This window comes from Microcaecilia unicolor, chromosome 9, assembly GCF_901765095.1.
Source record: "Microcaecilia unicolor chromosome 9, aMicUni1.1, whole genome shotgun sequence".
NCBI lineage: Eukaryota > Metazoa > Chordata > Amphibia > Gymnophiona > Siphonopidae > Microcaecilia > Microcaecilia unicolor.
In genome coordinates, this window is record NC_044039.1 from 217,111,679 (window position 1) to 217,124,903 (window position 13,225).

The 13,225-nt window shown below is 45.3% G+C and overlaps 1 protein-coding gene across 1 annotated transcript in view; it reads left to right on the forward strand.

Moving 5' to 3' along the window:
• The first annotated feature begins 11,176 nt into the window (after positions 1 to 11,176).
• The window catches only part of SEL1L (SEL1L adaptor subunit of ERAD E3 ubiquitin ligase), an 87,405-nt gene continuing 85,356 nt past the window's right edge, over positions 11,177 to 13,225 (forward strand). Inside the window, exon 1 of the mRNA XM_030214446.1 lies at positions 11,177 to 11,400. Coding sequence (XP_030070306.1) covers positions 11,313 to 11,400 — 88 coding nt within the window. The 5' untranslated portion in view covers positions 11,177 to 11,312. The remainder of the gene's footprint in view (positions 11,401 to 13,225) is intronic.

Here is a 13,225-nt window from a genome sequence, read left to right on the forward strand (position 1 = left end):
CCCCTTGATTGATTGATTGATGTGTACTTGTATCCCACTGTTATCTAAAAACAGGTTTCAGTTCAAAGTGGCTTACAATTGACAGTTAGGTGAAATTACTATTATAGTTCATAGTTAGGAGGTAGAAAGGACATTGATAGCTTATAGAAAGGACATCGATAGTTTATATAATTAGATTTGGAATTTTTGAAGTAGGTTTTCATTTGTTTTCTGGGATGGAGTTAGCTGTAGAATCTTTTGAAGAGTTAGGTTTTCAGTTCTTTTCTGAATTGAAGATAATTGGTGAATGCCTCTTGTGGCCTTTGGTATTGAGTTCTACCACTTGAACCCCAGGTAACTACATCCGGCCCTGTATATGGTTTTGTAGGTTACGTTTCTGCAGTTGGGTAGATAACCTCTGGTTTCTGGATTTGCATTCTTTGGGGATAGTTCGATCATATCTAGCATGTTTTCAGGGGACATGCCAAATAGTATCTTGTAAATGGTTACAATATATCTGATTTTTGTGAGGCCACCAAAGGAAAGAAATAGGAAACATTCAATGATGTGCCGCTATTTGCTTTGTCCATTCTGTATTAAATCCCATTGCACACGTTGCTATGAGGTCTTTATCATACGATGCACAATTAGAGCATCCAAGCTTGGAATGAGAATGAGAATACTTTCTTGACGCCCAACTGTATCAAAAAAACTTCTAATTGCCCCTCCCTCTTTATTAACAAAGAGGGAGGGGTAGATAACAACATATAAGAATATCCTATATAATAAAAAGCACCTCCAACGTTCTGAAGCTGACTCCGTGGCAGTGAAACTTTGAAGGGTTCGTGCTCCTACAGTATCTATCTCCGGTACTGACGTCACAAACTTCCGGGTTCGTCAGAAACAGCACTGACCAACCACAGGATAGCAGCACGAGGCACAACCTCAACATCTATAGCCTTCCCTTCCAGTTCGTTCACTCACAGTCCTGCCCTCGCGGAAAGAGGAAATGACGTCAGAAGGCGGGACTCTGAGGGAACAAAGTCGAAGGGAAGGCTACAAATGGGCAGGGCTTTCAAAGAAGCGGCTGCTTCGACGGAGGTAAACAGGGGAGCGAGGAGACTCGATGGGTGGCTGAAGGGGGAGCAGGGGAGAGAGGACAATCGCTAGGTGCCTGGAGGGGGGGCAGTGGAGAGAGGACAATGCAGGGTGGCTGGAGGGGGGGCAGGGGACAGAGGAGACACACTCACACCCAGCAGTCTCACTCTCTCTCTGTCACACACACACACTCGCACATTCACTCTCTCTCTCTCTCTCTCACACACACAGTCACTCTCACACACTCAAACATACACACTCCGAGAAAAACCTTGCTAGCGCCCGTTTCATTTATGTCAGAAACGGGCCTGTTTTACTAGTAAGAACATAAAACTAAAAAAGTTCTAGTACCGAAGCATTCTGCTCTTGAGGAAATGTCAGAATGTGACTTCTTGAATAGCTGGAGGACAGTGCCCTCTGCTGGCACACATGCCCGGTTGCTGCATGGGCTGATCTGCTCTGATACTGCAGAAGACAATGAGGGGCCCTTTTACTAAGGTGTGACAAAAAAATGGCCTGGGCTGGTGTAAGCGTGTGTTTCGGACGTGCGCAGGTCCATTTTTCAGCGCGCCTAGAAAAAAAAGCCCTTTTTTGTGGCTGAAAATGGATACGCGGCAAAATTTAAACCAGCGAGCGTCCATTTTCGGCCTGAGACCTTACCGCCACTCATTGACTTGGCGGTAAGGTCTCATCCACTAACCGGGCGGTAAGCCTCGGCGCACGTAAACTGCCAATTACCGCTGGGTAAGCGCCATGCGGTAGAAAATAGAAAATATTTTCTACCGCGTGTTTTGGACGCGTGTCAAAAATGAAATGACCGCCCAGGGCACGCGGTAGTTCCAATTTGACGCCTACACGCCTTAATAAAAGGGCTCCTGAGGTGGCAAAAGGAAAGGAAATAAGCAATAGAAAAACCTGACAGGATGTTATACCGAATTCTTCTTCTACTACTGTTCAGTTGCCCTATTAGTTCCCGTTGTTTCTTTTCCATTTTTCCATTGTTCTTCTCCATTGTTCTATTCCCTTATCGACACTTTAACTTGTTTTCGCATAACCACTCACAACGTAAACCATAACCGAGTTGTAACAAACTGTATTTCCACCATTCACAATGTATTGTAAGCCACACTGAACCCGCAAATAGGTGGGAAAATGTGGGATACAAATACAATAAATAAATAAAATAAATGAAGAAGTACAATAGAATAAAACATTTTAATAGGCAGCTGGGAGGGTGAAGGTTGTTCAGATTTAGACACACAAGATGGGTAAGATATAGGTGCTGGAAGAAATAAATGGGTGGCCACTTCCTGCTTCTTCTGCACTTTGTCTGCGCCTCCTGGTACTCAGCCTGCCGCTTGTTCGCTCCTGCCCATTCACCAACCCTTGTTCATCACAGCAGCGCCGTTGGGCCTTTTGAACCTCATCTCCTGGTCGCTGCATCAATCGTTTAGGGAGCTGGTGTGGACAGTTAAGAAGCAGATTTCAACACCACTTGCAACATGCCATTTCGACATGGTCAGTCCAGCCAGTTCACATCTCTTCCTGCCTTAAACGGTTCAAATCGTGAAATGCTTATTTCTCCTGGTCTGGATGGGTGTTACACCTGCTCCCCATCATGGATTGCCTTGCCGACAGTTGCTCAAGCCACTCTGAACCATCTCAGCATCTGGAATCTACCTAAGACCAGCCTATCTCTGAAAGCCAACTTCAGAAAGTCCAGATATTACCTACAGTCCTTCCTAATAAAACGTCCATAGACCTTTTGAGACTCTCGTACCCTTTCCCTATTTCTTCTTACACTGTTCTTTCTATCCTGTTTCATGAAATTGTAATTGTATAACAACTGGTCTGGCTATAGCCTTATCAGTACATTGTAAGCCACTTTGAGTCTGCATATATGTGGAAAAAAGTGGGGTATAAATGTGCATAAATAAATAAATGTATTTATTTATTTATTTGTTGCATTTATACCCTGCTCTTTTCCACTCGGTAGCAGGCTCAGTGCGGCTTACATAGTACGGAATTACATAGTATCACAGAAGGAACACAGCTGTAGCAATAGTAGAGGTATGATGTGGTTGTTAGGAAATAGGTTGAGATAGGTGAAATGGGCAAGGGATGTAGGGGTAGGAGAGATAGGCGTGGTGTAGAATGGGTTCATAGGTTAAGTCTGGTCATTTGGGTAGGCTTGTTTGAAGAGGTAAGTTTTTAGCGACTTCCGGAAGGGTAGATGGTCACTAACTGTTCGAATGGGTCTTGGTAAGGCATTCCAGAGTTGGCTGCCTATAACGGAGACGTTGGATGCGTAGTACGTTTTGTACTTGAGACCTTTGCAGTTGGGAAGGTGTAGATTGAGATATGTTCGAGAGGATTTTGATCCGTTTCTAGCTGGTAGGTCAATTAAAGTATATGGGACTAGTCTTAGTTACAAGCTGTGCGGTAAGCTAGTCCAGATACAGAATGGCTAGTCAGTCACCACATGTATTAATGGCTTTCACCTGCTTTCTGAAGTACAGGTAGTCTTGAGTTAGGTGCAGCCCACTGGGAGTGTGTTCACGAGTGTGGGGGCTGCTCCTGAGAAGGCTCTCTGGCTGCTATTTCACAGATAGCCATGCTCCTTGAGAGGACCTCAGAGACCTCAAAGATGGGTAGAGAGCTAACTTATTCTTTAGGTACTCTCATCCATTTTGTCTGAGAGCCTTGAAAATCAAAGGCAGAGTTAAAACGTTTTCCCTGTACGATCTGTATACCATCTCTCTTATTCTCATATAAATATAACAACCTCTCAGGTTGTACCTTGAATGGATGGTAGATACCTCTACTGGTTCTACTAAACTGTTGTACTTTGATCTTTTATGCCACACCCAGTCTTTCTGGGAAACTGGGAGGGCTCTCCTTACCAGTGAGGTAATGGTGAACGGAGTGCTCATATTGGAGGGAAAATTGAATGTACATCAAGCTCCATCTCTAGCCATCTTCAAATCTAGGCTAAAAGCCCACCTTTTTGATGCTGCTTTTAACTCCTAACTTGTCACTTCGTTCAGTACCCATGTTTTATCATTCCCACCAACAGAAAAAAGGAGGCATTGATGCCCCTCTACAAGTCGTTGGTGAGGCCCCACTTGGGAGTATTGTGTTCAGTTTTGGAGGCCGTATCTTGTTAAAGATGTAAAAAGACTGGAAGCAGTGCAAAAAAAAGCTACAAAAATGGTGTGGGATTTGCGTTGCAAACCATACGAGGAGAAACTTGCCGACCTGAACATTTATACCTTGGACGAAAGGAGAAATAGGGGTGACATGATACAGACGTTCAAATATTTGAAAGGTATTAATTCACAAATGAACCTTTTCCAGAGACAGGAAGATGGTAATACTAGAGAACATGAATTGAGATTGAAGGGGGGCAGACTCAAGAGTAATGTCAGTAAGTATTTTTTCACGGAAAGGGTGGTAGATACTTGGAATGCCCTCCCGCGGGAGGTGGTGGAGATGAAAATGGTAATGGAATTCAAACATGCATGGAATAAACACAAAGGAATTCTGTTTAGAAGACTGTACCCACATGTAGGTGCCCCTTCACCAATAAGGGCTATGGTAGTGGTGTACAGTTATGGGGAGTGGGTTTTGGGGGGCTCAGCACACAAGGTAAGGGAGCTATGCACCTGGGAGCAATTTCTGAAGTCCACAGCAGTGCCACCTAGGGTGCCCGGTTGGTGTCTTGGCATGTGAGGGGGACCAGTGATGAATGCTGGCTCCTGCCACGACCAAATGACTTGGATTTGGTCATTTCTGGGACAGGCGTCCTCGGTTTCCATTATCGCTGAAAATCGGGGGCGACTATCTCTAAGGTCGACCTAAATTTCGTGATTTGGGCGTCCCTGACCGTATTATCGAAATGAAAGATGGACGCCGATCTTGTTTCGATAATACTGGTTTCCCCGCCCTTTCGCCGGGACGTCCTGCAAGGACATCCTCAGGAAAACTTGGGTGCCCCTTTCGATTATGTCCCTCCATGGGACTCATTTTCGAAAGAGAAAAATATCTAAAAAGTGATATAAAGCACCATTGGACGGATTTCTCAAAAAACGTCCGAATCGTTTTTTTCTAAACCTATTTTTTAGATGTTTTTTCTATGCTGTTCGTCTGCAGTGCATCCAAATCTCAAGGGGGCGTGTCAGGAGTATGTTAAGGGTGGGATTTGGTTGTTTCTAAAACTTGGATATTTTTCAGCCATAATGGATCAAAACAAAAATGTCCAGGACTAAATTAAGATGTTTTGAGCTAAACCTGTTTTTGTAATGAATAAGGCACAAAAAGGTGCACTAAATGACCAGATGACCATTGGAGGGAATCAGAGATGACCTCCCATTACTCCCCAGTGGTCACTGACCCTCTCCCACCACCAAAAAATGTGAATAAAAATAGCACTCACTAGCCTGTATGACAGCCTCCCAAACACACTCCCCACTCCCCAAAAAAGTGATTAAAAACGTTACTTACCAGCCTCTATGCCAGCTTCAGATGTTGTAGCCAAGTCCATTAGAGCAGCATGCAGGTCCCTGGAGAAGTCTAGTGATGGGTGCAGTGCACTGCAGACAGGTGGACCCAGGTCCATACCTCCTCCTCCTACTACTACTAATAGCATTTGTATAGCGCTACCAGCATAGGCGGTCGGTGGCCCAACTGTTTGGGAGGCTAAAGGGGGCGGGGTTAGGGGTGGAGCCAGGGGTGGAGCTTAAATCCATAATTGTCTGATAACACACAGAAAAAAATAAATAAATAAAAATAAAAGTCACAATTAATACCTTTTATTAAATATAGATATTAGATATGTATCATATGTCAAAGAATAAAGTGGTTGCTCAAAGCATATACTAACCACAATCGCTCAACTGCAAAACACTATGCACAACTTTGTGCAAAAACACACTCAGAACCTTACTGTACCATAAATATTACACTGAGCAGAACCTAATACACCAATATACCACCCATACGGAAAATGCAGACCGTCAACAATATGAAACAAGGGATCATATCATCACAATTCTCATGTAGAGCCACAAAACACCCTAATTCATGTTTAATGTGGGATAAAATGCCATAAATAAGTAAATAAATATAAACTTTTAATGTTGAGCACCTGATTCTCAAAGTGGACATATTCCAAACACTATAATGAAAATAAAATAATCTTTTCTACCTTTGTTGTCTGGTGACTGTTTTTCTGATCATGCTGGCCCAGTATCCGATTCTGCTGCTATCTGTCCTCTTAACTCCGTTTCCAGGGCTTCCTTTCCATTTATTTCTTTCCTTTCCTCCTTTCTTCTTCATTTCTGGTCCTCAGCTTCTGCCTATTTTCTTCATCCATGTGTAGTTTTTCTGCTCTCTTTCTTTTCCCTCATCTCATCTCCTTCCTCACTCTTCCCTTCCCTCCATCCATGTCCAGCATTTTTTCTCTCTCCCCTCCTCTCCCCTGCCCTCCATCCACCCATGTCCAGTGACCCTTCTCTCCCCCTGCCCTGCAAGCACCCATACACAGCAACCCTCCTCTCCCCTGCCCTCCATACACCCATGTCCAGTAATGATCCTCCTCTCCCCTGCCCTGCATGCACCCATTATACCCAGCGACCCTTCTCTCCCCTCCTTCCACAAATGCCCAGCGACTCCCTTCTCTCCCCTGCCACCCCCTCCCGAGTTGTTTGGCGAATTCCTCCATCCTCCCTCCTCCCTCCTCCCCTCCCTCCGGATCTGGTCCACTCACGTCACCGACCTGACTCTTCTGAGCTGTCAGCGCTAACTCTCCCCCGCTGCGCTGGTGCTGCCGGCGTTCACGCTTCAAAATGGCCGCTGAGACTTACAGGGCGGCCTCCAAGACTTCAGCAGAAGTCTCGCGAGGCCGCCTCTGGAAGTCTCAGTGGCTATTTTTAAAGTGCGAACGCTGGCAGCGCTAGCGCAGCGGGGGAGAGTTAGCGCTGACAGCTCCGAAGACGAAGAGTCAGGTCGGTAACGTGAGGGACCGGGACCGGAGCCGGAGGGAGGGAGAGGAGCCGGCTCGCTGCGGCTGGGGAGGCTTAGCCTCCCCAAGCCTTTGATACCGGGCGCCTATGGCTACCAGACGCACGCAGCGCTGAACACTTGACATAGAGAGACAGTCCCTGCTCAAAGAGCTTACAATCTAGGTAGAACAGATAGACAAGACATAGAACAGGCAAGAGAATTAACGTTACACTTGTGGTGGAAACTGTGAGACCTCTCAAACTCACCAGAAACCCACTGTACCCACATATAGGTGCCCCTGTCACCCATAGGGGCTATTGTAGTAGTGTACAGTTGGGGGTAGTAGGTTTTGGGTGGGTTTTGGGGGGCTCAGCAGACAACATAAGGGAGCAACGGTGAGATGTGTACCTAGGAGCATTTATTTGATGTCCACTGCAGTGTCTCCTAGGGTGCCCCATTGCTGTCCTTGGATGTCTGGGGGACCAGTCTAGTAAAAAACGGAACTTCTCATTTTTCCCCCTAAACCCACCTCCCCTCTTCACCCTTTCTCTATCTCTGTTAATGGCTCTCACATCCTCCCTGTCTCCTCGGCTCGTAACCTTGGAGTCATCATTGAGTCCTCTCTCTCCTTCTCTGCCCATATTCAACAGATCGCCAAAACCTGTCGCTTCTTTATCTACAATATTAGCAAAATTCGCCTCTTCCTTTCTGAATACGCTGCCAGAACCCTTATCCACACCCTTGTCGCCTCTCGCTTGGACTATTGCAATTTACTTCTCACTGGTCTTCCGCTCAGCCATCTCTCTCCTCTCCAGTCTGTCCAAATTTCTGCAGCACGACTTATTTTCCGTCAGAATCGTTTTACCCACACTAGCCCACTCCTCAAATCACTTCACTGGCTCCCTGTCCGCTTCCGCATACGGTTTAAATTTCTCTTACTGACCTTTAAATGCATCCACTCTGCAACCCCCCATTACCTCTCCGCTCTCATCTATCCCTACATTCCTCCCTGTGAACTCCACTAACTGGACAAGTCTCTCTTGTCGTCCCCCTTCTCCTCCACTGCTAACTCCAGGCTTCGCTCCTTTTCTCTCGCGGCACCTTATGCCTGGAATAGACTTCCTGGACCTATACGTCTAGCTCCATCTCTACCTGTTTTCAAAATCTATGCTGAAAACCCACCTTTTCACGGCTGCTTTTAGCTCCTAGCCACAATTGCCCTCCCCTTGTCCCTTCCTTCCTTCTCACCTATTACTTCATTACCCATTACTTTTCATCCCCCGTATCTGTCTTGTCTGTCTGTATTATTTAGATTGTAAGCTCTTTTGAGCAGGGACTGTCTCTTTGTGTCAGATGTTCAGCGCTGCGTGCGTTTGGTAGCGCTATACAAATGCTAATAATAATAGTAAAAATGCTGGCCCCTCTTACATCCCAATGGCTTGATTTTCTATGTTTTTCATTTGGACGGTTTGTTTTTGAAAATGGTCCCTCCCCCCCCCCCCCCAAAAAAAAAAAAAAAAAACATACAAAGCACAAAACCTTGTTCAACATGCTATTTTAAAAAAAAAAAGATAGACATTTTTCTTTTTTTGAAAATGACCTTCTTTCCTGTTCAGATTCTGGACGTTTTGTGCAAAGCGTCCAAAGTCAGACTTAGACGTCATATCAAAAATGCTTCTCCACATAACTTTGTATGTCTAAGTGCTTTGAAAATGCACTTCTTGGTGTCAGGGGACAGCGGGTATCTCCTGATTAGTTCAGTCTTCCTGGGAACAGATTTCTCTCTTCTCAGTATGCACCAGGGAACAGCTATGTTTCTCCATAGCCCCTAGAGAAGGAAGCCAAGACTCATAGCAGCCCCGGACAGCAGTAAATAAGCTATTGGCTGTTGCACACGCACCTTTCTATGCTTATGTTTATTTGAGAACCTTATATACTGCCTAATTTATTCACAAGTCAAGGTGATTTACAAAAAAAAACCCCACACATTAAAATAACATTTAAAAGAGTGAAATGGAACACCAATAAAAACAGGAATGACATATCCATACCAAGAAACGCATACCCCCCCCAAAAAAAAAAAAAAGATCTCCAAACACACTACACAGTTACATCAACTAGGTCTGCCTTCTGCCATTCACACCCAATGTCCCAGTAAGCTAACTGGTAAAAAAAAAATAGTTTTTCAAAGCTACTTTTAAATGTCTTAAACTATGTTCAGAGCAGAGCAGAATCGGTAGAGTGTCCTGAAGAAAAGGAACTACAGAATAGAACACTGTATCCCTAGTACTCTCCCGTCTTGCCTTGGCTGGTCCTGGTAGGACCAGTCTATGGTTGTTAATAGAACATAAAAGATGGGTCGGAGTGTAATGTATTATCTGAGAAGTTACATATTCAGGAAAACCAGAGTGCAATGCTTTATGAGCAAGGATCAGAACCTTCAATTGAATCATAAAAGTCACAGGTAGCCAGAGACGGCGTCGGAGCAATGGAGATACATGGCCATATTTTCCAGCTCTACAAAATACTGGTGCAGCTGTATTTTGTGGATCCTCAGAAGCTTAGCTGAAATTGGGTGGCGGAGCAGGTGGGGGGAAGAGGGGTTGGTGGTTGGGAGGCTAGGATAGGGGAGGGCAGACTTATACGGTCTGTCCCAGAGCCGGTGATGGGAGATGGGACTGGTGGTTGGGAGGCGGGGAATACTGCTGAGCAGACTTATACAGTCTGTGCCCTGAAAAAGACAGGTACAAATTCAAGATATGAGTTTATCTTGGGCAGACTAGATGGACCATGCAGGTCTTTTTCTGCCGTCATCTACTATGTTACTATGTAAACATTTTAACCCCGCCTGAGTCAGTACTGAAAATATTAAATTACAGTTATTGATCCTAGATATTACAAGGAATAGAATTAGTGTATGAAGTGCCTCAAGGCCACCACCCCAGGGAAAAGACCAAGGCTCATCCTTGAGAGTTTATACTTCCCTCCAAAAGCTTAAGCTTCAATTCTATTGGGCCACGTTATCTGAATAGACAACCCACATTGGTACCCTTCTAGACTATAATGTACTTCCTGCAACTGCAAAAGGAAAGCACATTGCGTCAGCCTGCTGTATAGAGAAAATCAAAGCCATCCCACAAAAGAATGCGCAGGAAAGACTTCATTATCTCGGGTAGAGAGATGTGGTAGCCGTGTTAGTCCACTTTTAAAGGTAGAAATTGAATAAAATAAAACATAGAAAACAAAATATGATGATACTAACTGTATCTGATATCCTGGAATGACAATGCCACATTGAGCCTGCAAATAAGTGGGAAAATGTGGGATACAAATGCAATAAATATTGGACTAGCAATACATTTTTTGATTAGCTTTCGAAGGTAGCCCTGCTTCCCCTTCATCGTCAGATCAGAAATGAGCAAATTTCGGGTGAAAGAGAAACAGCAGCTACCCCAGCAAAATATGTTTTAAGCAAAGTCAAGACAGAACAGGTTCACTAGCCTCTCTGTACATTGCTATTGTACTGTTACATTGTATATTATCTCCTATTATTTTGTCACCTTAACTTCAAAATGTATCATTTCAAGAAGACATGTAAACCAGTGATGTCAATCATCAGAGCCAGCCCTATCAGTGAGCGAACTGTCATTTCCTTAGCCCCGCCTGCACTTCCCTCCCAGCAACAGGATTGGCTCTGAGTCTGAACAGACCTGTCAGTTTGGCACTAGGCTATCTCCTGCACCTGCTCCGGCCAAAGCCAGTTAAAGACTCCATTTCCCATCAGGCCGTTGCACATAAGGCTTTCAGCTGTGAGGCTTCTCTTTTTTTTGGTTGGACGAGGCGCTTAGCCGGAAGACCGAAAACCAAACTACAAGACCCAGAAGGCCTTAAAAAGAGCCGCTCCTTTAGGACCTTCTGGGTCTTGTAGTCGGCGGTTCCCTGCCTGCGCTTTGGTTTTCGGTCTTCCGGCTAAGCGCCTCGTCCAACCCGAAACGAGAACCCTCACGGCTGAGACCAATCAGAGCGGGCCATGTCTGCTGGTCGGCAGCGAATAAAAGCTGCGGCTGCTGAGGGGCGCTGGCTATTGGCTGTTGCGGCGGCGGGTGTGATCGCGGACGGCGTGGATTGGTGGCGCGCGCGCTCCTCTGACTGCTGTAGGGGGCTCCTGTCGCTCGGGCCGCGGGGCTGCCGGTTACAGGCTGACGGGAGGGCACGGAGTGTCGCCGGGGATCATGAGAGGCTGGGTCCGGCCGCTGCTGAATTACGCCTGCTGCTTCCTGGCTCTGACGGCGCTGCTCTGCCGGCTCCCGGTTGCTGCTGGTGAGTGAGGGGGGGGAGGGAAGAGTGTGGGGAATGAGTCACCGGGGGCGGCTCGGGCTGAGGGACCCCCCCTCCCCCCCCCACCCCAAGGGACCTCACGGCTCGCGCCTCTCCCCCGGTCCTGCTTTTGCTCTTCGTGTTGCCCCTGGGGGTAGAATAGTGCGTTGGGAGGAGGAGGAATTTCACTCAACGGAGAGTTAAACTCTTTGCTGGAGGACGTGAGAAGTGGTTAGCATCGCTGGGTTTAAAAAAAAAAGGTTTGGGCAAGTTCTTGGAGGAAAAGTCCATAGGCTGCTATTGAGACAAGACACAGGAAGCAACTGCTTACCTTGGGATTAGTAGTATGGAATGTTGCTGCCAGGTACTTGTGATCTGGATTGGCCACTGTTGGAAACAGGATACTGGGCTAGTTTGACCATTGGGTTGACCCTGGATGGCTACTTTTGTGTTAAATGTATTTGTGTGATTATTAATATCAAGTATCTCGGTATACTGCTAGTCAGGAACTATCCAAGTGTTGTACAAGCCATCTAAATAAACTTGCAAAAAAAAAAAAAAATCCAGGACCAAGCCAATTATAATAGGAGACCTGTGTTCAAGTTTTAAATTGTGCAAACTTTAAGCAAACACAATGTTAAGCTGAGGCTATGGAGTTCCTGTGTGTACAACAGTGCATGATAGCATGATAGCAGCCAAATGCAATTGTGTGACCCCCCAAGAGTTGTAGAATAATGATGTATCTGTGGAGAACCTACCCAGGTTGTGATCCCAAATGTGTATTTTGTACCATCATGCCCACACTTTAGGAAGCTGTGCATGTATGGGGTGGGCGTTTGCTCCCAGCTGGAGGAGCACGGAGCATATGGTGTGGGCTGCCTGTGGTATTGTGATTAGGCCTGCAGGAATTTGCATATTGTATGCAATGTGCGGGTAACACTTCTTATGTATGTGAAAACCTACTGGTGAAAATGGATTCTTCACAAAAGCACCAGAGCAGCTTTACAAAATTTAAGTCGCATGAGAGAGGAATGGGAGTAGAAAGGAAATGACTTGAGTAATAGGGCAAAAGTACACTTGCATGAAGAAGCTTAAGGTGGCTCAAATGCAGATACCGTTGCCTCCCTCTAGGAGAGAGATGAGAGAAGGAGGGATACTATTAGGCCTGTTGAAAAACAGGTGCGTGTTGTTTTCTCATTTGAAATGGGCTGTGGAAGGTTCACCTCTTATTGGGAGAGAGTTCATAATGCTAGTGTTAAATATGTAAAATTGTCGTGTAGATCAAAGTGGATTTGATTTTGTGCTCAAATGTTGCTAGATCTTTAACATTCTCTTGAAATTATGTAGTAACATAATTTGTTAAATTAAAAGACTGGAATACAGTGTGTGGAAGATGAGCTCATGGAGTTTGTTTTAATCATTCCTTTCAGATGAAACTATATTCTAGGCCTATATCAACTATCAGTATCTTGAGGGTATAGGAGCCCCTTGTTTGGAGGTTGTCACCCTTGGTATAATTAGAGCCAATAGGTTAGTAAAAGCACAGTCTCACATTTTCCCACCTATTTGTAGGCTCAATGTGGCTTACATTGTGCCGGAGAGCTGCGTGCAGACTCTGGAGTAAACAAATACAAGGTGATGTTGCGGTAGGATCACAAAGTAATCCTACAACGGGAGAGTTGTGTAGTGACTATTACGAACTTTAATGTTGCTGTGTCGCAGAGATCAGGCAATTTATGTTGGATCGGTAGGGTAAGCCTTTTTAAACAGATGGGTTTTAAGTGTTTTTCTGAAGTGTAAGTGGTCATATGTGGTTTTCAAGGCTTTT